Here is a 24,540-nt window from a genome sequence, read left to right on the forward strand (position 1 = left end):
ATATATGTGCGACAAGCACTTCCTTGTAGAAGAGAGTTGCGATACTCCGTTACATTTTTGTCTGCAGAAATACTAAGGAAATTTACACAGATAGAGCGTGAATGTTCATCTTATTCTCATGTGCCTGAAGACCCCCTTAGCGCAGCTTACTGAACATTGCAGCGTATTGTCTGTATATGAAGCGGAAACTAACGCCGTCACAAAGAAACAGCGTCACTTCATTATTTAAGACAGTAGGATTGTTGATTGCATGGCAACTGTTAAAATCGGCATAACAAGGCATCAACGCCAACCAAGGTTACTAATTCGTGGAATTTCAAAGAAAGCTAGTGGTCGTTCCCTTATGGCGAATGAGTAAAAAGTGTGGTATGACTAGCAGGGTAATTTGTACCCAGAAAAAAGTGACGCAGGCAGAAAATCGCCTCTAAATACAACTTGCTCAACCACAAAGAGGAAAAACCTATCAGAGCACAGTAGTTGCAACTCGTGCAAACACTGGTTCGAATTTTTTCTTTTGTACCATCTGTAAATTTTATGTCACATGCTGTCTGTGCTATGACATGGTCAGAGTGCTTATGAAGCAGACAGATAACACAAAGAAGACACTACAGGCGTTTTCCAGTCTTCTTTCCTTTCTTTGTCCGTTTCTTTTAGCACCTTGAGAATGTTAAACTACAGAAACCAATTAGTCTAGTTTCTGAATTTATAGTTATGCGAGAAACCGCTAGGCGGAGAGAAGTAATTAATAAAAGGCAAATCAGACATCCACCCATTCGTAGCAACTGCTACAATGAAAGCCCATACAGCTTCCTCGAAAGAAAAGCCTCAGATGGCAGATGGCAGATGTTCAGGTGGCAGATGGCAGATGTCAGAGTGGCTACCCCGGAAAGGTGGTGGTGCCGGCTTGAATTCTCGGATTTGGACAATTTTTCTTCAACTGCGAGGCCTTTATTTCGAGGAACCTGTATGTATTTTCTTTGCAGCAATCGCTACGAAAGGGTCGACGTGTGATTTTCCCTTTAATAGCCTAGTTTATCTTTAACCTAAGCCCTGTCCTTATTCCACTGCAGGTACATCAGCACGAAGCTAATATCTGAGGCCATGGGCGAGCTGACTATGCTGGCCACCAACAAGATCGGAAGTTACGGCTTGCTGAATATTATCACGAAGCCCACTGTACTTCACCAAACCGTGCTGGCCCTGAGGCCAGCTATAGAAGTAAGTACAAGCGTCGCTGTGCTACAGCACCGCAGCAATGTGAGGTTCGAATGCCCACTTTGTCCAAGTGCTGTGACACGAATAACTTGCAAAATACGGGACGATGTAGCTGAAATCATGCTTTTCATTCTCCTTATTTCTATCGTATGCCTCAATAAAGTTTGGTGGGTTCATCGATACCCTACTAGGTAGACTGTAGAAATTTTAGGCGAAGCTTCGAGCGGGTACCCAAGTTTTCGGCCGCGGATTGATTATTCATGAAGACGAGCATGGCAATTTCACTGACGCTTGGTGTATCGATGAGTCGTAGTACCAACTATGGACTATAGATATCTTGGCAACTCTGCAGTCACTACAGTGCAAGTTTTCTATTAGCGGTATGGTATCACAGCTGTTTCATTGTTTTATATTAAGCACAAAACCATGAAACTGACTGCCGGAGATTCCGTTCGACTGATTCAGTGATTACTGATGAAGCGGACATGGCCGACAAATCTCCATCATGAGGCAAATAATTACTAAACTAATAACCGCAGTGATCCTATGATCACTTTTTTTCAATTTGCGCACTTCAAGAAATAAAGTCGCCTACTAGCTGACACATTATATTTATATCATTCGTCCATAAAGTTTGCTAGAGCATTCGTTAGCGTTCCAGTCAGTTTGGAAACTGGAAATCAGAATGCCAATGCAAGTTGGTAGCTTTAGAGGATTTATTTATTTATTTATTTATTTTTATCTGTACATGGCGCAGCCTAAATAAGGCTATTCGAGGAGTGGGATGAATAACAAACATACAAATATTTATAAACATGCTTTCGTGAACTGCTTAATGGTAGTCAACGGATGTTGCCCTGTAATGAATTCCAGACTCAATTGATTGATTGACGATAGCGCATTGTGGTGTCTTCTCCCTACTTTTCTTTTCTGCTGGCGCTAAACATGCTTTCCAAGTCAATTGTTGATAAAAAAACTGTGTTTAAAGGAATCAGTGCGGGCAGATAAGGTTGATATTTAGAGTATGGTGATACCGTTACATAAGGGTTTGGAAAAAGTCAGATAGTTATCAAGAGAGGAGAGGCGAGGAGAATTCTTTAACGTGTGAAGGAATTTTAGGCATTCAAGTTTGCGACGTTTGCAAGAGGAGTGAGAGACCAGGGGGGGGGGGGGGGGAGACAGTTAGATGTCAAAAATTCCTTGTCGTATCTCCTAACAACAAAACGCACTGCTTTTTCTGCACTGATTCTAGTTTTTTGACGTCGCAGTGTATGTATGGATTCCATACAACGCCGCCTAATTCAAGGATGCGGCAAATGACGGTTTTATATGGGAAAAGTTTAGTTTCTTGAGAAGCAAGACGCAGCGTAGGATGTGAGTAATGTAGTCTTTTAGGGGCCCTGTTACAGGTGACATCAATGTGTTTCGACCATGACAAATCATGTGAAAGTAGGATACTTAAATATCTGAATTCGAAGACCCCACCTAAAGTAATATTGTTAAAGGAATAAGCAAAGAAGGAGTGAGATGAGCGTGGTGTAAAAGACATGGAGACAGTTTTGGAAAAGTTGCCATCATTTGTCATGCTTTGGGCCAGTTACAGAGTTCAGCAACACACTTGTTAAGGACAAAATGATCAGTATGAGATTTAATTGTATGATATAAAATGCAAGATGTAAATGCAAGATGCAAGATCTGCAAGATGCCTATTTTAACAGAGGTGTTTAGGGAGAGATCCTTAGTGTAAAGCAGGAATAAAAAACGACCCAGTACCGAAACAGGCATCAAGGATGAGTTAGTAGAGTGGAAACCTACATATTGCGAACGCTGCGAAAGAAATTCCGATTTCCAGCCAACCAAAGATACCTTTTTTATTATAGCGAACAGCATGTGCCTAGGTTTAGGGTATGAGACAGTGTTGAAGGCCTTTGCAAAGTCTATCAATATAGCATCAATCTGGTCACCTATGTCTAAAGAGCTGCTGATGTCTTCAACGAATCCTCTAAGTTGTGTTATGGCGCTAACGCCACTTCTAAAACCATGCTGGAAAGTGCATAATTTTTTTTTGCTTTCAAGAAATTCCATAACCTGTTTGAAGATAATGTGATCGAGTAATATACACGAGTGTGCTGTTAAGAAAATTGGCCTGTAGTTAGATAACAATTGAATGTTACCCGACTTAAAAAAGGCCTAAATTGAAGCAAGTTCCAGGATTGAAGAAGGAAGGTGTTAGAGAGAGATTTTCAATAGGTAATTGTTAGATATCTGCTGCACCAACGAGAGTATCGACCGAGAAAAACAGTCGGGACACCATCAGGACCACACGACTTCTTGGTGTCTAAGTTAACGATTAGTAGTAGACAATGACAGACAATGATAGTAGACAGTAGACACTGATAGATCGTCAATTGGACGGTGTGGAAGACAGAGGGGAAGCAGATGTTATAGAAGAAGCGAATCAGAAACTGCAATATTGTTAATTACTAACGTGTCCGAGTATGACCCAGGTGGCAAGATAGCTTTCCAAATTTTTTAGGCATTATCCAGCAATAATTTCGGCAAGGTTACCTTGTAATAAAATTCTTTTGCAGCAACCATTTTAGAACAGAGCTTCTTTTTGGCACTATGGAATCGCATGAGTTTTGTTAAGTCACCAGAGCGTTTCGACCGATGTAATCTGGCCACACGAAGTGATAAATGCAAAAAGTCCCTAGTCATCCAAGGAATTTGAGTGTTTGTTTTCTTTGTTTTTAAAGGAATGAAAAGGTAGATATACTTACTGACAAGACTTTTGAAGAAACTTGTATCACTAGTGGTAAATATTGGTCCATACTCATGAAAATGATCGCATAAGGCGTTCGCTGTTGCCAAATCATAAGCGCGGTTAAAGTTGGAATTTAGGGGTTCGATGTGTAGAACCTTAAACTAGTTTTGTGATTTCTGCTGGGCCCGGCAGAGGCGTCTGTGCTTAACTGGCATTTCGTGGGTTGCGATACCACGGATTCGAACACATAGAAATCGGACCCTCCTGTACTTAACCGTGCACTGCAAAGCCGGGTTCGTAAAAAGTGCATCAAGGAGGTTAACCCGATGTCAAGTGCTGGGGCCTTTAAGGTACCTCAGAGGTAGAAACGAACTCCTTTGATTTCCAGTAGAGGGACCCCCCGAGAAATGCGCACTGACATTTTTTTTTGCACATCTTCATTTTTTTATTTTTCTTTACGAGCAGTCCTGTCTGTTTTTTTTTCCAAATTTTCTGGCCGCTTGGATTAGCCTCCTAAGGTTAGGCAACATCACTGAAACATAATTTCTTATACTTGCCTCCTCGTCATGCTGTGGGGCTCCGTGATGTGCGGTAGGCGTTGCCGCCAAATAAAAGTATACACGATTAGAACATGTTCATTCTCCTCACTTCTGTATACCTCCTAAAAAAAGGGGCGCACTGGTGAAATATTGATGCTTTAGATTCTTCATAAGCAAAGCTTCTCAAGCTACCGGGCAGTCCATAGTGAAGCCAAACGATTCAGAGAGGGATGTCACATTCCTTTCCAACATGTAAAAAAATCCACCGATGATTACAGTACTCCCTCATGCAAAATTTGAGGGAAGTTCTATATTTGTTTTCATTTCGCGATATATTGGCTGGCGCGCACAATCTGTCTCGTGTGGCAGGTTGCAAACGGAGCGGAGTCTGGCGCGACTTCCTCAATAATCAGGAGATCGCGAGAGGCAGTGCGTGGGCGACGCGTGGGCGCGATTCAGAGCGGCCGCCGCAGACAGACCTCCGGTCATGCTGCACTTTGTTTTCATATATGGCGGTGGTAGCGCCATCGCTGAACAATCGATGCGCACTGCTCTGGCGCCATCTCACTGCGATCGTCGACGCACAGCCTGTCTCTTGCGGCACTGCGCTCTGGTTCTCACTCTTTCGCCACACCTCCTCCTCCGCTTTACTCCTGGCGAGCTCTTCGCTATCACCGTCTTTCATCCTCCGCTCTTCTCCGCGTTCGTTCTTTCATCTTTCGCTGTGCTCATTCACTCCGTTGCGAGGGGCGCCGATGCTCGCCGCAGGAATCGGCGCCCTAAGAGCTGCGCACTAATGCCAACGAAATTGATAGCTGATGATTTCCTTCTTGAACGATAGTGTTCATAGCACACAAGATGAGCACGGAAGCAACAGGTAGCAAAGCAAGACCAGTGGTAACAGAACTAGGGCCTACATTGTTCCACCTCTGAGAGACTAAGCTCCATTAGCTGTACCATTTCGACTGTACCTTGTAGTTGACTGAGAGGCCATACAATTATATGCTCAATATTACCACAACGCGTGTCATTTGCTTCAAGCTTGCAAAATTTTTTTCACACGCCCTGAACACGTCGTGTTGCCTCTAATTGCCAGGAAGTCGCAACACTGGTGTATTCAAATGGACGCGCGATTCCTCTTACTCACCTCTCGTTCACGTTTTCGAGAGCATTTCACCCTAGTGACCTAATAATGCAGTGACTACACCACCGCTCTGTGGGGAGTGATATAGATGCTTCAGCGAATTACGTTGGCTTATTCTCGGGTGGCAAAACGAACTTGCAATACCGTTTTCCATCCAGAATTATAACGCGGAACACGGAGGTAGCAAAGGAAGGTGGAGTGCCCTTATGTGGGTGGAGTTTGTACCGAATATTTATGTTGTATGATCGCAATATAACAAATGAGAGGTGAGCGAGTTGGTACCGATTCATATTGTCACATTTTACTGAGGGTTAAATTCACAATAGCAATAACTGTAAATCGTGACACTAACTCTTCCACTCTGGGTGAACCTGTGCCCAGAAAGCCAAGGTGCGTATTCAGAAAAATTTCTTACGCTGTAATTTTTTGTAAGAACAAATTCCAGTCAATATCGATGCGGGATATATGATTAGCCAAGCAAACCAGCCAATAGCAAAGCCCACTTACGAACGAGCCGGTTTGTGAATTCGGCCCCAGGGGTCGCATAACGTTAAACTATTCGAATATGTTTTTATTCCAATCTCCTGACGTCAAATTTGCGTAACCGCCGACGCAAGCATCAGGCGGTCACCCACAGGGTTACCGGAACAAACCAATCAAATGCTCCCCTCGTTCATAGGAGGTCACTTTCGTTTGCTTGAAAAACGAATAACATTGACTGCACTGAGCGGCTTGTCTTATCTAAATGGCTAACAAGAGGCGAGGAGCATGCTGAAGTGGAGAGGGATTCGATGGGGCCAAGCCACTGCACTGAATATTGATAAACGGATTAAGAGGGTGGTGCCGGCGTGTGCGATTGGTCCGCTCTCTCTTACTTAGCTTGCGGTGGCTCGTCGACAATAGCAGCGGCATTCAAGGGAAGCTCCAGAATGACGCTAAAACGGATGGATCCTCAGCAAAGAAGAGTTGGCAGAACGAGCTCGTAAACCTGCCGAAAGTTCCCGAAAACTTTACATGGCCGCGCAATAAGTTTTATTCCACGCAAATAAATTCATGCTCTCCGGCAGGGGTGAGTAGCCAGTGTCGGAGCAATCGGCCGCAGCAATGTTTTCTTTATTTCGGAACAGGGCAGCCTGCGGCTATTTTGAAGAAACTTCTGGGGCGCTATAACGTAAACCTATTCCGAACTTTTCTATTCCAATTCTGCTATCAGCCCTCCACGATTAGTAAAATACTTGTTTCGAGCACGCCCACTTCACCTGTCTGTGACGCGACGTCACGTAAACCGCGATACCTCCCCATCTGACATGATGTGCACACACTGATTATGCATGATATGACAGAAAAAAGAAAAACAGTTCTTTCTGATTCCACCCCTTTTCGATATTAGCCCTCGGCTATTGGTAAAAAGTTTTCGGGCTGCACCCACTTCACCAGCCTGTAACGCGACGTCACAAAACCACACACACTCACCGCGTCAAAGTGACGTGTACGTGATAAAGATGCATTAATATGCCGAACAAAACTGAATTTCCTTCGGAATAGCCGCAGGCTGCCCCGTTCCGAAAGGAATAAAAGACGGCTGCCGCCGATCGCTGAGACGCTGGCTACTCGCACCTGACGGAGAGCATGGGTGTATTTGCGTATAATAAAACTTCTTGCGTGGCCGTGTAACGTTTTCGAGCCCTTTCGGCACGTTTGCCGCCTCATTCTGCCAACTCTCCTTTGCTGAGGGTCAGCTTTAGCGTCATTCTTAAACTTCCGTTGCATGCTGCCACGATTTTCGACCAGCCACCACAAGCTAAGTAAAGGAAAGCCGACCAATCGCAGACGCCGGCACCACCCTCTTCATTCAGTTATCGATTTTCAGTGCACTGGCTCTGCCCCAGTGAATCCCTCTCCAATTGAGCGTTCTCCTCACTTCTTGCCAGCCAATTAGATACGACAAGCCGCTCAGTGTAGGCAATGTTATTCGTTTTTCAAGCAAACAAAAGTGACCTCCTATGAACGAGGAGAGCGTTTGATTGGTCTGTTCAGACAACCCTGCGGGTGACCGCCCGGAGCATGCGTCGGTGGTTACGCAAGTTTGACGTCAGGAGATTGGAATAGAAACATATTCGAATAGTTTTACGTTATAGGGCCCCTGTTTTGTTGGGCATATTAATGCATCTTTAACGCGTACGCGTCACTTTGACGCGGTTAGTTTTTGCGGTTTTGTGACGTTGCGTGAGAGACAGGTGAAGAGGGTGCAGCCCAAAAACTTTTGACGAATAACCGAGGGCTAATGTCAAGAAGGCATCGAATCAGACATAACTATTTTGTTGTTTTTTTTTCGGTCAAATTATGCATAATCAGTGCGTACACGTCATGCCAAATGGAGAGCTATTGCGGTTTTCGTGACCTCGCATGACAGACAGGTGAAGTGGTGCTGGTCCAAAAAAGTTTTTGAGGAATCGCGGTGGGCTGGTTGCAGAATTTGAATAGAAATTTTTTAAATAGTGTTACGTTATAGCACCCCAGGTTACACTCAAACCATAACGGTAGCCGCAAGCACAGTCGGCAATTGTCGGAAGTAAATCTGCGTCTCATGCGCGTCACCTTGTGCGCATGACTCTTCGAAGGATTCAGCATAAGTGGAAATGCCGCGTGCGCCGGAGAAAGAATTACACAATTCGCATCTCGCATACATTCAAATGACACAAGGTTCGATTGCAACAGACACCAGATAGAATCATAACATTCGAGGAACTTCTGATACATGCAGGCTCATCCTGCGTCCAGCGTTAGCGTTTAACATTTGTTAGCTGGTGAAAAGCTGTTACGCGATAAAGGTAATACACGTATCTAAGCTATGCTCTTATAAAGTATCGCCCCGATGCAACAGGCAGAAGCACAAAATCGAAAAACACAAGCACCCTCAGTAAGAAAAACAGCAACGAAACAAGGCCTCAAAGTTTGCCAGCGGACGTTGAATGGCTTAGTATGCACCATGTGGACGACATCCGGGCTTGACAGGGGCCGCTGTGACGGCGAAATGCCGTCTGCAACGACGTCATGGTGCAGTGTGCCAGTGCGTCGGATGATCTTGTAGGGTAAGAAAAATGTCGCAAAAGCTTCTAAGTCCTCGTCGACGTATCGGTCTGTAAATGCAAACACGGTCGCCAAGCTAATATTGCACGTAGCTTCGCCGAAGATTCCTGTGTCGGCTACCTGTACTTTGCTGGTTATTGAAGGGCAGGCGGGCGAGTTGTCGTGCTTCTGCTGCGCCGCTGACGCTAGATGAAGCGCTCCGGGCGAGCCATGCATTTCCGTGTTCACACTTTTATTCTAAACAATGAGCGACGCAACCGATGGGAATGCTTGGTCTGCCACTGCTGCTCAACGAGCTGCTCGGGCAGAGGCTCAGCGAAGCAGCCGAAGGATCCTGTCATTCAGAATCAAATTAACTGCCGCAGTATACCGCGAATTCCAAACACCTAAACAGCAGCGTGTAAAATTCGCAATGGGGAGTGTCGTAAGCGTCGGTGAATTCTATTCCTTTTGAGGAGGTTGTTTTGAAATAAAAATGCAAACAACCCGTGCCTAAACCCCCTTGGGACAACGTCGGTCTACCCTCCTAATAACTCGAAAGGGCTGTTTAGCTACGGGTCGAATCAGCGTTGTTCGGCGAAGGCGTCCACACTTATTGTCCATAGGAAATCGTAGTCGTCCTGGAAGTTTTGCGGCTGCGGGTCAATAGGTGCGCGGGAGTCAGCCTGATAGCGCTTTCATCCAGACTTCATACTAATGTAGAATTCTTACAGTCGGTGGCTCCACCGCTCTAGGCGTCAAGAAGCGTGCCCTAAATTGGTAAGTCAACACAGTGCGTGGCGCTCGCTTATGACTTTGAACGGTCTGCCACATAGGTAAGGGCGAAATTACGTGTTAGCCCAAATTATGGCAATACATGCCTTCTCCGTCGTCGAATAATTGGCTACCTCTTTCGACGGCGACTGCCTAGCGTAACAGATGACCTTATCAAGGCCGTGTTTCTTAAGGATTGGGGCAGAGCCGGGACCTAAGCTGCTTGCCTGGCTGTGTATTTCGGTATCGGCGTCTTCGTCAAAGTGAGCAAGTACTGGTGGTGTCTGCAGGCGTCGTTGTAATTCCTCAGATGCCTGGACTTGCGTTGTTTCCCACCATTATGCGACGTCGAATTTCGTGAGAAGAATCAGAGGCTTGGCAGTGTGAGAGAAGTTGTGCACAAAGCGCCTATAATAGGCGCACTGACCAAAAAAACCTGCGCATTGCTTTGTTGTCGTCGGGCTGAGTAATGTTCGCAATGGCAGCTGTTTCCTGCTGATTAGGAAGGGCTCCACACCTGTTCATTACGTGTCCTGCAAACAGAAGTTCTTAAGAAGCTGCATTTCTCCGGCTTCAGAGTCGGCTCCGAGAACTTGATGGCCTCTAGTACTGTTTCAAGGCGCTTTACATGATCACCGAAGTTTGAGGGACATACGACGACGTCATCAAAGTACACTAAACACGTCTGCCAGCTCAAGCCAGCCAACACCGTATGCCTCACACTCTCGAAGGTGGCGGAAGTCGAGCGAAGACCAAATGGCGTGAGCCTCTAATCACAGAGGCCTCCTAGAGTGATAAAGGCGGTCTTCTCTCTATCCCGCTCTTTGACTTCAATTTGCGAGTAGCCCGTATTCAGGTGCATCGACGAAAAGTGCTTTGCGCTGCAGATCCGGTCTCACGAGTAGTAGATCCGCGGGAACCCACCGTGGTTGCTCAGTGGCTAGGGTGTTGTGCTGCCGAGCACGAGGTCATTGGATCGAGACCCGGCCATGGCGGCCGCATTTCGATGGGGGCGGAATGCTAAAGCGCCCGTGTGTTTAGATTTTCGTGCACAATAAAGAACCCAAGCTAGTTCGGTTTCCCTCAATGCTGCGTGACCCTCATAATTAGGTCATGGTTTTGGCACGTAACACCGTATAATTTTTCTATTCGTTAAAGTAACGATAATCAGCACAAAAAGGAAGTTCCATCCTTATTAGAGCGCAGCTCTGAAGTACAGACAGCACATACGCTTGAGGACGCACGCAAGCTCGCGCATGCGGGCCCACGCGTGCGCAGAAGGTTGAAGCGCCTCAAAACGCGGCACAATTTTGGCGAACAGCTCCTTGTTATCATGCGCTTAGGCTGCCTCGCGTAGGCGTGCCTTGCTGCGCAGCTACAGTGCACTGCAATGAACTCTCACTGAAGCAGGGTTATATCCTGCAAGAAAGTGCTTCTTCTTTGCTTTTTGTGCTCATCTAACAGCTATAAAAATATGACAATCACGGTTATAGATATCGAACCAGTTTGAAACATTGCCAATAACAAAGTACGAAGTGGCGTGTGACAAAGGCGTGCATGAGTGAGCCCAGTGAGTGCGCGGTGTCGCGCGTCCTCGTCCATGCAAACCGCCATTTCTTGCGAGTTGCGGCAGGCGCAAGACGCGTAGACGCGAGGTTGAGCGCGTCCGGAAGCATACGTGTGGTCTCGGGTTTAGGCGCCCATTCCTGCGTTTAACCTCGGCTTCCATCGGCGTAACCAAGTGAACGAGCACAGCGAAGGATGAAAGAGCGAATGCGGAGCGCATCTGGGGAAGAAAGAGGGCGATAGCGAAAATAGCATGAGGAAAGCGTTGGAGGAGGGCGTTGCAGAACCATCAGGTGGAGAGCGGAAGAGGAGAATGACGAAAAGGTATGAAGAAAGCGTGGGAAGAGAAGCGTCATGCCACACAAGGGGGGCTCTGTGGCAAGGACCGCTGCTAGATGGTGCCAGATAAGCACGCGTTACACATAGGGAAGCAAAGCAACGCATGAGCGGAAATCTGCCTGCAGCGGCATCTGTGAATGGCGCCCACGCATCACCCAAGCGCTGCCTCTCGCCATCACTCGATTAGCGAGGCAGTTGCGCCGCACAGTTCGACGCCAGCCAATATATCGCGAAAAGAAAACACGCATAGAGCTGCGCTCAACATTCACAGTACGGGCTATCGTAATCATTGGGGAGCATTTTCAGGAATAGGATGTTTTTCATAGTTTTTCATAGGGTTTTGTGAAGCGCCCACTTGCATTTGAAGTGTAAAATTTATATAGTCGAGAGGATCTTTTCTGCGTCTTCGTAGGCGGCGGAGCATGCCCGGCATGTCGACGAACTGCAACTGCACTTCCATCGGTTGCTGGTTTGAATTTTGCGGATACGCGCTTATGTACCGGCCACACACTGGTTCTGTGTACGGTTGTTACTGCGATGACAGGTAGCGTTCTCGTGATGGCGAATGGGACGGACGTCCAAGTCTCCACTGCGTTGCCGCGATGCAGTCGGCGACGCCCCTTGCTCGCTCCCTTTGCTGTGCCCGCGCCGCATTGATGGCGAAGCCTCGTAGTCCCATCTCCCACGATCGGCGTTGGGGGTGGACGTGGCCCGCTTTTGTGCAGTGATAACAGAGCGGGCGTGGACCTGCAGGGCGCTACACGTCGGTCTTCCTAGGCGTTGCGCGGCCGGACAGGCCAACGGGCTGGTGGCGGTGGTTGTTGGCCCACATGTTACTCTTCTTCTGTTAATCACATAAAGATGACAAGCATCTGTGTTTACAGGCACCCGCATTTTGTCCTGTTGCAAGAAGCAAATTAGCCGAGTGTTGCAAGATCAGGCTTACTGTGAGAGTCAGAGGATGCCTGGGAGGGCAGCAAGGAAGACATAGGGAAATGCAGCACGCTAAAACATACATTCGAACGTAATATCATTGGAGAGTGCTTATGTTTCGCCTTTAAGGTTAGAATGGGGTAGCATTTAAAGATCCATGACAGTTTCTCATGCTTCCCGGCAACTGCAGCTTATGTAATCGCAATGATTACCGGCAAATGCTGGCTGCAAACGCTGTGCACGGAGGCGAGCTTTCTGGTAGAAACGCGACCTCTTGCATAGGCCGATCCCGGAGGTAGTGCCACAGCCACGCCAAGAAAATTACATCATTTTCCAGGTTTTGTTATTGTTTCGCACTTTTAATATTTCAGTCTGAAAAGAATTAACATAAAAGGCATGCGCTGTCGTTGTTTTCTTTCCTGACATGTGTTTGTGCACTGTCTTTCTCAAACTTGCTAATGAATAAATTTGTCAAGAATGTAAGAGATCGTATGAGCAACATTAATGATAGCATGTCGTGGCAGTATAACCCGCATATGCCGCATGCCATATAACAAGACGTGGCATATACATATACCTAAATATATACAGGAATATTCGCTCACGGGGCATAACTGCCAGACGCCGACCCGGATTTTCTGGGACAGGAGGCCCGTAACGCTATCGCCTTAAAAATAGAAAGTGACACGAACGTAAGGTATCTGGCATGCGATGATTATGCGGAGCGCCTCTACGAACGTTCCAATACGGGCACTGCAAGCTCCCGATTTGGCGATACACGAAGGTGACGTGACGGCGTCGCCCAAATGATTGCTACGGGGAGAGAAGACAGGCGGGCTCGTGCAGAGACCCATACGCCTGCTGGGTCACGGGAACAGATAAAGTGTTCTTTGGAGGTCACCTCGTGCGTTCCCGCTTGACCGGCACCCTTCGACTGCTGTTGGCCACCGAGCGTTGACGCTCTACGAAACCAACGAGTCCTCCTTTCTGCGCTTCTCAACTCCGTCTAGCTCAGCCGACGCGGTCTGGTCTAGCTCTGCCGGCAGCAACCACCTTGCGCTTCCCCGTGCAATGTTTGCTTATGCCATAGAACTTACTACATTATTCTATCGAATACAATGGCTCCCACGAGCATGGAGGTGACACCTTGTCCATATTTAAGGTCGATTCGGCATGCGGCTTGACGGTCGCATCACACTGAGACATTATACGTACCTTCTATATTATAAAGACATACGACGCTTGCATCAGTCTGACATCTATTTCGTTAACAGAATTTCGCTACCAAAACATATATTTTATTACCGTATAGAAAAGCTAGTGAGTGTTCTAATGCTTAAATTACATTTTCTTTGTCAGTTTGTTATTTCGCTATGTGGCGGTTGTAAGTGTCGTACAAATAATGTTCCTTCAATAAAACCTCCAGTAGAGAGTTTGTGGTGGTGACGTCCATTTCTTCCTTCGTGCATATCTCAGGTTATGACTACGTAAATCGCAAATGGTACTTCGCTGGAATATATACCATATAACGAACTATTTATTTAACTACTGCAATATGTGTGTTGCTGTGTGCTTCTTTGAAGCCTTTTCCGTGGAACGCACCCGCCTGGTACACCATGCCAATGTGGTGTTCTATTTTATTCTGAGAAAATATTAAGGGGCCCTGAGCACATGCGTCATTGTCACAGAAAACAATGAATGCGTTATTACATTTCTCCATATAAACCATTGTGAGTGACTGACTCCATACTTTGCAGCAAACGCACTTGAATGAACAATATTCACTCATAGCTTATATCAGATTTCCTTGCGCTTTTCCTCAATCTATTCGCAATTCTCTAACTTACTCTTGTTGCCTAATTTCTTTCTGTTTCTTAGAAGTAAATGTGTGAACAGCAACGTTGGCCAGAAACCTTGTTGAGTCTTTTTTTTAACTAATGAGTGATTCCACGGTTTGCCGCGCTTGCTACAGGCCCTCAAGAACATCCAAGGCAGCGATCCCGGCAAGACCACCGTGATCGCGATCGGATCGTACGACTACAGTGGTTCCGGTTTTATGGCCAAATACAAGGATATATTTGCAGAAGTCGTCGGGTAACTATTACATTGTGTCATCGTGCCGCAGCTTTATTCCTAGCTGGAAAACATTTTCTTCATAGGGTAACAGATACATAGCGGCGAGTTCAACCTACCAACGATGGTTTAGTCTGGTTCATAATTTAAGCAACGACAAATATATTGGGGTGTGTGACTATTCGAAAAAGTAGAGTATAATCGTATTCGATTCGGCTCTTAAATTGAATAAATTGAAATGAAGTTTGTATGCATTTCGGCGCAGCCAAGTGCTCTATTATCGTGCACCCAGCTTAGGCTACACATTTGGGGCGATGAGTACGCGGCGGAGTGCTGAACGTACGGCGTGTGCTCAGTAGCACAGGCCCAGAGCCACGGGGTGCTTCGCTGTTCAACATACCAGAGCGGTTTGGTTATGTTGAACATTTCTGTGACTGAGCAAAAATTTACCGCCCTTCGACCACTGTGAAGAGCGGTGCAAGCAAAGCTCGAGATCCGCGGCTGTTCCTTGTCGTAACGCGTCGACTTCGTGCTCCCTCACGGCGAAGTTGACACGTCACTCACGAGCCCTTTCTGGAAAACATAAATCCTGAATACCCCAAAGGCCGAAGACTAGCCCGAGCCAAGCTGCTTACCAAAAGCTTTGGGAATAAACAAGAAGTGCAATACACGTACGCCGCTCGAACCGCTAGAGGACACGTCATAATAGCAGTTCTCAACACGCAGCGGGAAAGAGCCCAGTTAACAGCCTCAACAAACACAACATGCTCAGCCACTGCCAAAGCTTCAGCAATCGCCATGGCAACGATACACAGGAACACCGACGGGCTTTTGGCACTGGTTATCTCCGACTCTCAAGCAGCATGCAGAATGTACAAGCAAGGCAGATTGCGAAATCGCGCTGAGAACCACAGGCGACGCATTCCAAGAACATGCAATCAAATGGCGTCCAGGACACGAGGGCATCCCAGACAATGAGAGGGCACACTCCCTAGCTCGAGAACTCACAAACCGAGCGGGGAACCACAGCCGCTTCCAAGATAGTCGACTTACTGCGCCCGACATCCTCGGACACCAACGTCGCACGAGAGAGCGCCTTGCCCCCCCCCCCCCCGCATCGGCAACTGGGGGTACAAGAAGCCAGCGCATACAGAAGAATACAGACACACACCTATCTCCACTTGGGAAGAGCACACCACATGAATCCCACACTGTGCCCGCACTTGTCCATGGTGCGGTGCGTGGCCGTCACTACCGCATGTGACGTGAGCATGCACAAAAAGACCACAAGAAGCAAACTTGCCTCAGATGCTTACCTACATTAGGGAGCCGTGGGAGATCCTCCTCGCTCTGCCGGCGCTGGGGGCCCAAGGGGCCTCTTGAACCAGGCGGAGAGAGTTGTCAGGATGATTGGTGGATAGGAACCCACATAGCCACTTGCCACCCACTCCGCCGGTTTCCTTAATCCCCTCTTCCCCTCTGAATAATCAATAAAGTTTTTCCTCCTCCTGTTCCTTCTCCAGTGAGTTCCCGGCGACGTTCATCAAACGCCGCCTGTTTTTCGGACAAACGCACGACGCATGGCCGACCCATTGCCGCTCCGATAGTGTTCTGACGCGGTAAACACATGTTCCTCTTAAGTTACTTAGACACACGAACCTATTGGCAGAGAGAATGACGTCAGTAGTGCGATGGCACAGCAGGATCGTCCGTTAATGGAGTCTAATTCTTGTTTTTTTTTAATATCAATCCGCGGACGGATGCAGCTTTGAGAGCAGCTGCTTTTTAACATTAGATCGCCAGCGAAGACTAGCGTATACATGCTTCGCTTGAAGATGTGCGTCAATTGGCACTTTGCGGCAGAACATGTGTGGTCGTGGGCTACGTTTTTTATACCTGGACTTAGCCCACGTGGTCAATACTCTTCCCTAGGCACTAATGCGGCGCGTCTCATGAATATCAAGCAAGCAGTCTTACCTTGAATAAAACATGGGGCTGGGCTAGTTGGTGATGCATTCTTTAAAACTGATGGTAGCGCTAAAAAGGAACGGACACACAAAGAAGAGACGTCTCGTCTCTTCTTTGTGTGTCCGTTGCTTTTTAGCGCTACCATCAGTTTTAAAGAACAGTCTTACCTTGACCTACCAAAAATATATTTAGAGGTAGAACCCTATTGTGTTGGCGTTGAATACTCTTTCTTACCTCGGAAGCCTAGCTTTAGCCATAGTAGCGCCTATGGCCTCTTTGCACACGTGCTCAGCAATCGCTTATGAAAATAGCGCAATATGTACGTGTCCTCTACCACTGCAGCACATTCAAGGCCGACATAGTCATCGCTATCTCATCGGTCGGATCGATGGAGGACGAGGCCAACTGCTACGCCGCTCCGCCAAATGTCCTCACCTCTCCGATATTAAGGTTCCCGAGCATGGTAGGTATCTGTCGTCGTAAGTATACGAATCACTAGCAGCTACACTCCTTTATTTGCCATGGCTCCATACAACCCTGTCTGGGTTTCTGGTTTAATTGCGTATACCAACGTACTAATTGACGGACAGGCAAGCAGAGGGACACACAGAGAGAGACAGAATAACTGACTTACAGGCGGACGTACTCTCATTTTGATAGACAAAAGGGGCACATCTACCCCACTGTTCAGGGCAACATTGCTGCGCTTTATCCGTCCAATTAAGAACTAGGTTCGGCTCCTTCTGTGTAAGCATGGTCACGGACCTCTTCAGAACTTGTCTTAGTGTAAGCATTCTAGGCCTACATCCCTCAAAAATTTGTCCGTCTGTCCGCGACGCACGAGAAGAGTGCTCCATAGGTATACATTGGGTCCTATGGGGGTTTATAAACGAAGGGTATCCCAAATATCGTGCACAAAGGTTTAAAAATATGCGAATGCCGCATGATCCGGACGGAACCAAAGTGACATTGTTTGCCGTCGCTTCGAGATACTCGGAATATTAGTTGCATTCCGCCTATTACATAATTATTATGAAATATTACATCAGCATCTGAAATATTAGATTAAGATTAGAGGTGTCATTGAGAAAATTGTGCAGCAACATAAAAAATCTCCTAGAGCTCTCCTCTACTTAAAACGTGCTACGTAAAACTGTTTTCCGGGCGCGAAAGAAGCCCGCGAATACACGCAATATTGCCTCGTGAATGGCCGCTCGCGGCACTTTGCGTGTATTGCGTGTAGACAGGACGATCTATTTTATTGCTTTTGTCACCAAAACTTTAGGACAGGCGCTCGAACGTGTATGAAGTGCAGACTGTGGGACGGATGGCCTGAGGTATAAGCAGCGAATCGGGCAGTGACAGTTGTACAAATCCTTCCGAATAACCATGAATTAAACAAGTAATTATTCAATTTTATTGACTTTTTTTTATATTGCACCCACTCCCCTCTCGAATACGCTAGGGCCTCTATGGCAAAGAAATTAATGATAGTTCAATAATTATTAGCTAGTCATTTATTTATTATACAATCACTCATCTATAATACTTCCTCTACGATCAATGACCTAGGCAATAGAGAAGACAGTGCGCACAATATCAAAGGAAAAAAGTCAGTAGAAAAGAAAACGGAAGAGCTGGTGGAACAAACTTATATAAGAAGCGATCGATGAGAGACTGAAAGCGTCACGAAAACATACGCAGGCAAAAAAGTGCAGTTGCCGCATAGTGAACTAAACGGAAGATGGGAACTATACCGTGAGAAAAAAGTATATGGTTGAAATCAGTGCTGCGGAGTGGGGGCCCCATTCTATTACTATTCCATTCCGGGGAATAAGAACTTGCCGCAATTCCATTTCTTTCAATTCCTCGGAATGAAAAACTTACCCCATTGCCACTTCTGGAATGGCCGAGCAGTTCAGTTGCATTCCTGTAATTCCTCAACGAAGGAAAGGCACCTTGGCAGTTTATCGAGTTACCAATGAACGCATCATAATGCTCATGTGATCAGACGCTTTAAGAACTGCAAAACTAAGCAAAACACGTTACCAAGCTTGAGGGAAAGTAGGTTAGTGATATACATCATGCAGTTCAACCACCCTACTAATTGCCCTAGGAGCAGTTCATCCGTTACCTATAGTATTTGCATGGTCAGCATGTTTTAACGGCTTGTATTGTTTTAATATTGTTCAAGCCTAAATGTGTTAATGCTAAAATGACGACATAACACATTTTTGCTTAGGTATCCTCGTGATTTTTAAATGCTGCCAAAAAGGTTGCAAACAGTGCAATTTGCAAAAATAAGCTTTATTTTTGTTTTATTCATCGGAATTTCACAACAAATTGTCATGAGCTAAATGAGCGCTTCGCCGTTTATTTATGAAAACCCGAAGTGTAAATGACGGCTGCTTCAACGGTTAGTTCTAAAAACAAGAACGTGAGAGAAAAAAATTGCCTTCTACTTTACTATGCGTTGCGCTTCACTGACGTGACCTGCTCGAAGGAGATACTTGACAGCCGATTTCACTTCGTTTTCATTATGAGGGATGCCGTCGTCAGCTGACGTCGCATTCACAGCGGAAACTGCCCTTGCGAGGCGGGAAAGCAAGAGAGAACGGCTAGCGTTTGCTCTCCAATAGGTCAGTGGCTTAACCCTGTCTGTGCAAGTTCCTTCTCTAAGGTAAATAGAAATCTGCCCTGCGATGCATCCTGGTTTGATGGGCATTTTCAATTTGCTTGATGTTTTTACACATCAGTCTGTTTGGCCCTGTTTGCTAGTCTGCATTGGCGATGGTGCTGGCGCTGTCCTGCTTCATCAAAAGAGGCCCCATCCACAGCACAGCAGAACGTACCTGCTCGGCTGTTGTAGCTGAACACCAAAAAGACTAAATCGTTCGCTTAGGAGGCCAATCATAGCAAAGAGAGGATCAACCCACGTGCTAATGAACCGCTTTCCCAGGATACGCTGTAGGTCTTTAGCCGCCTCTTTGCAAAGAAGTGTGCCTTTGCTTAAGATTTTCGCAAGGGAAACTTCGATATTTCGTAATGCGGGAATCAAAAGCCCGGCTGTCCCGTGCCTTTCTGCAGCAACTACGTTCCTGCCTCTACCGGGGAGAGAAGCTCAATAAAGTCTGTCGCAAACCTCGGTTCATATTAAGACAGTTTAGCCTTCTTGCACGCGTGCACAGGTTCTCTCAAGCCTGGACGACTAAAGAATTGTTAAGGAGCTTTCTCATCATTCGTAGATGTGAGTTCCGCCTGGTGGCGTTGTGAGATTCCGAATGCAGACCGGCCGCATTCAGCCCTTCTTCTGTTTCGGCGGTGCTCTTGCGTATACATGCAACAATGGCGCTGCGTTTTTGCCCCACTTTCTCGGCATTTGCGCCCTAAAATAAAGCGAGGATAACAGTGAATTTTGCCACTGCAAGTGCAGGTAGAGCAAACGGTAAACGTGCAATGCAATAGAATTTTAGAAAGAGAATGATGACAAATGTTAACATATTGGATTGCACTCGACGACACGCTGACACTCTTCATGACTGCATTAGACAAAATAAAGAGAGGGCAGGAACAGCCGTTTTCTCCAGCACTGGAAAAAATTGAGTGTACATTATTGCATAGGTTGCACCTTCATGTTTAGGAATAAATTGCGTGCACCAAGCGCCATGGCTACGACACTACGGCTGGTATTATCTTAATAAAATGGGCCTCGTAATTCAAATAAACGTACTAGAAGCAGACTGTCGCCTATCTAACTGGTTGCATATGCCAGGCAACTGCGTTCACGGGCAGAGCGATTCGTATTTGAAAGAGCGACTATACAAGCTTTCCTATTCCCGGGCGAGTGGAGGGGGTGCAATTAAAGGAAGACTAGAGGGAAACCACGGAACTAGAACAATAGCAAGGAACACAAAATAAAATAAAAAAATAACAGCTTGAACAATGATTCAACCAAACCGAAATCTTTTAAAATGTAACTTCGGGACACCGCGGGCGTTCATTACGTGATGTGCCAGTTTTGTTTTTGTTTGTCTTTAGAAGTATTTCAGAATGCTTGATTGACGTGGTGAGAGCAGACCACGAAGTCGCGTGAGCTTGTTGCCGGGCCTGCGGCAGAAAAATTATCCGCAGCCACTATTCGATAGGAAGCACAGCTCGTGACCTCGGCCATTGCAGCAAAAGCACCACAAATCCTCAAGATGAAAACGAAAACAAAGCATGCTCGAGAATTTGGTTAAAGATGAGCTGGGGGTAGTTGCATTATAAAGCTTTAAAGCACCAAAACTATAAGAAGCGCAGTTGCCTCCCCCTACATTCCGAAGTGCAGTTATTAAATCCATGCATTCTTTGTCCACGCATTCCTGGCAAATTATTTCACAAAGTATGGCCGAAACAATTGGTGATGACAATAGTAATAAATGAACGATGTATCAAAGCACATAGGAAGAAACCAATATGGTATTTAATAGCGCATACCTGCCGAATGGCGTCTTTTACGGCAAGCTGCAGACTGTGGGCGGCGTAGCTTAATCGAAATTTCTGCTGATGGCCCACGCTTAAAAACTCCTTGGTTAAACGATCGGGACATTTGTCGAAAGTGCCATCATCATCGCCCTCTTCAGCCTCCCACCCAGTAAATGCAAATGTCTTTATTATTGATGAAGCGGTTTGTGTCACCACGCGAAGGACCGGGAAAATAAAGTGAGAACCGTTAACGGAGGCGAAAGCGTACGAAAGCACATAATTCACATTGCCAGCGATGTTCAATTGCCGCAACGCTGCGTCATACTCGGAGTGGATCCGAGGTGCTGCGTGACTCCCCGTCAGGCGAGTGAAACTGAGGTAGTACGTGTGAACCGTGAAATTGCTTTCCATGCCGCAGCCATAGTTCCGCACGACAGATACCAACGGCATATAGCAGCGGCTACGCGAATACTGGAGACAAACTTCGAAGCACGTGAGTCAATAAGGACAAAATTGCAGTAGCCACGTTGCTTATAAATGTACCGTGCTTTTAATCAGCCAAGTCATTTTAAGAATACTGCTTTTTTGTTAAATGCGGGGCTCTGGCTTACTAATGTTTCAATGTGTGCTGGTTGCTTCCTCCGCATATTTTGACAAAAAACAGTACGTAGACGAAAAAAGTGCTGTGTTTTCGAAAACCGACCTAATTCCATTCCCATTCCATTCCAGGCGAAATGCGCCTAATTTCGTTTGCATTACATTCCTCCAAGCGTTGTCGCCATTCCATTCCCATTCCATTCTAGGGCCACCAAAATGTGGAATGGTTCCCGAGTCTTACTAATTCCGGAGTGGCAACTCCGCAACACTGGTTCAAATAGTGGTTGAAAGAAATGTTTAAGGTAAAAATGAGCATTGGCTTACCGAAATGCTTAAGGAATGTGAAGGCTGCACCTATAATATTTTTGAATCAAATGAACTGCTTACGCAGAAGATTTGGAGCTGTGCAAGATATCATAAACAAAGATGGAAACTAACTGGAAGAGGATTCGGCAATAAATTTCTCTCGAAAAATTACAACCGAAGCATTTAAATTCAATAAAGAGGTAGATTTCAAGATAATAAAGACCATGAACAAAAATGATATGGAAAGAAGAAGACCCAGTGCAGATGAGCGCGACTGGGAAAAAGGCCGCGGGGTTGGACAAACAAGGTCGAGAAAGTCAGGCAGCTGTATTGAACGCATTAGAAAAAAAAAAAAACTTACAAGATTGGCGAGTGCCGGACAGTCGGCGACAACGCAAAATTAAAAGAATTTATCAAAAAAGGCAAAAAATTCCATTCACACATAAATGCAGCTCACCATTACATCAGCAGCAATATACAGGTTATCAATGCAGGCAACTAAATAAAACTGCAAACTTGGGAAAGCATACGCGCGTTTATGGCACATTCAGAGGACACCAGTATTGCATCAGAATTGGTAGCAATCTGGATGATAAGTTATGTGTTCTCACTCAGTTTATTAAAATATTCAGAAAAGGAAGGACGCCGTTACACGTAACATTTTTGGATGTTACTGGAGCATACCACAACACTAAGCGCTTTATTTTGTGGGTTATTCTGCAAGGAGAATGCATGGGCAACGACTGCAGAGAGCTTTTACATCACAGGGTTATATTTACATTGTACGCTTGGAAAGGAGGCTAGAAGGAATCAAGAACTGGTTTCACCTGTTGTATAAACAGGCGGGTACTGTAGAGCAGCAGCTCCAAGGTATGTTTAATGCAGACAACATTGTGTTTCTCACTGACATGGAAAGGAAGTTCAATTTTCAGGATTGAAATTTACCAATAAAATCCAGGTCTTATCATATTCAAACGAAAACAGTGAATAGAAAGTGTCAATAGAGGGCCAGGAAACACCACAGGTAAGAGGATACAACTAACTAGAGTAACAGAAATCTGGAAACGCACGAAAAAAGACAATAGCCCCAAAGGGCAAGGGAACTGTCGCCATAATCATGTTCCCACTGCCCTATGGGTATACAATGGGCACGGCGTGCTCCGCGGTATGTGTAAACGTGCTACGGCTCCCGGACTTACTATTGTAAGTGGGGTTGTTTGCTTGAAGCACGATGTGTAATCCGTTCTCGTTGGCAACCAAAGGACATTGGGACGCCTCGCATTGTGCGCTCACCAGAAGACGACAAATAAAGTCGTACATGGTGATATAGGCTGGGCATGTTTTGAAGGGAGGGAAGCTCTGAGTAAAATTGATTTCATAGAAACACTGAGGCATATGAACCAAAGTTAATGGGTTACGAGATTTCTGCACTATTTGTGCGGGAAAGAGCTCACATTTGAAGAAAAGAACTCGGACGATAGTAACTAGCGAACGATAGCAACTAGGACGATAGTAGCGATAGAACTCGACCGGTATAGCAAGGAAGCTGCTAGCAAGGAACTTTGAAGGCAATGTGCGAGAGCCTGAGACAATCTCCTGGACGGGGCAGGTCGTCGATGAATGATCACCTAAGAGGTGAAAACAAAACCATTAGAGAAACGTAGTGTGAGAACAAAAACGAAGCTCTTTATTCCTTAAAGCGAAAGAGGTTGCCTTTACAGTGCTGTGGTAAAGCTAGGCAAATGATGTAGTATGTTTGTTGGAATATAAAAATACTTACACGGTTTTCGGTTTAGGCTCCGCTGGCCTCCTAGAAGACCTTAGGCTCACGGCCAGCAGTGGGAAAGTAAACATGTACACAAAAGAGATTAGTAAATGACCGACGGAGGTTTGTTGGTATAAAAGTAAGGGACCGCACACATCGGAGGTTTATCAAAATGAAGTTAGCGATATTATGGCTCAGAAATTTTCATGCTGAGCATTTATTGTCTTTTAAAGAATAAGGTAGGTAGGACATTGGGCTAAATAAGAACAAGTTGATGGCGCAAGATACCAAACCGTTAAAAAGGGGGCTCCCATGGCTTCTATTCGTCCACATCCACGTCATATATCGACACACTTATTTTCTTTTGCGCATGCATAGGTGACACATACTACATCTTTTTTTACTAATCCCGGAGACAGTACAATGCCGGGGACTGATCCGCCGTAGAGATGAAGCAGGCGCTGAGCACTCCTCATACTTAATAACTCAGGGGACCAATTGCAATGCATGCGCGCTGACGTGGAGAGGGAAAGAAGAAGTGTGGGTCTAAAAATTCATTTGCGAAAAACTAAAGTAATGTTCAACAGTCTCCGAAGAGAACAGCAGTTTACGATAGGTAGCGAGGCACTGGATGTGGGAAGAGAATACATCTACTTAGGGCAAGTAGTGACCGTGGATCCGGATCATGAGACTGAAATATACAGGAGAATAACAATGTAATGGGATGCGTTTGGCAGGCATTCTCAAATCATTAACAGCAGGTTGCAATTTTCCCTCAAGAGAAAAGTGTTTAGCAGCTGTGTCTTACCAGTACTCACGTTCGGGGCAGAAACCTGGAGGCTTACGAAAAGGGTTCTACTTAAATTGAAAACTACGCAACGAGCCATGGAAAAAAGAATGATGCGTGTAACGCTAAGGTATAGGGAAAGAGCAGATTGGGTAAGGGAACCAACGCGAGTTAACGAAATCTTAGTTGAAATCAAGAAAAATAAATGGGCATGGGCAGGACATGTAATGAGGAAGG

At 45.9% G+C, this 24,540-nt stretch overlaps 1 protein-coding gene across 5 annotated transcripts in view; it reads left to right on the forward strand.

Moving 5' to 3' along the window:
- The window catches only part of LOC135918257 (uncharacterized), a 203,042-nt gene that overhangs the window by 152,127 nt on the left and 26,375 nt on the right, over window positions 1-24,540 (forward strand). For all 5 annotated transcript variants that reach the window (XM_070533552.1, XM_070533551.1, XM_070533555.1 and 2 more), the window contains 3 exons: window positions 1,071-1,218; window positions 14,316-14,437; window positions 16,727-16,847. In XM_070533552.1, coding sequence (XP_070389653.1) covers window positions 1,071-1,218; window positions 14,316-14,437; window positions 16,727-16,847 — 391 coding nt within the window. The remainder of the gene's footprint in view (window positions 1-1,070; window positions 1,219-14,315; window positions 14,438-16,726; window positions 16,848-24,540) is intronic.

This window comes from Dermacentor albipictus, chromosome 2 (genome assembly GCF_038994185.2).
Source record: "Dermacentor albipictus isolate Rhodes 1998 colony chromosome 2, USDA_Dalb.pri_finalv2, whole genome shotgun sequence".
NCBI lineage: Eukaryota > Metazoa > Arthropoda > Arachnida > Ixodida > Ixodidae > Dermacentor > Dermacentor albipictus.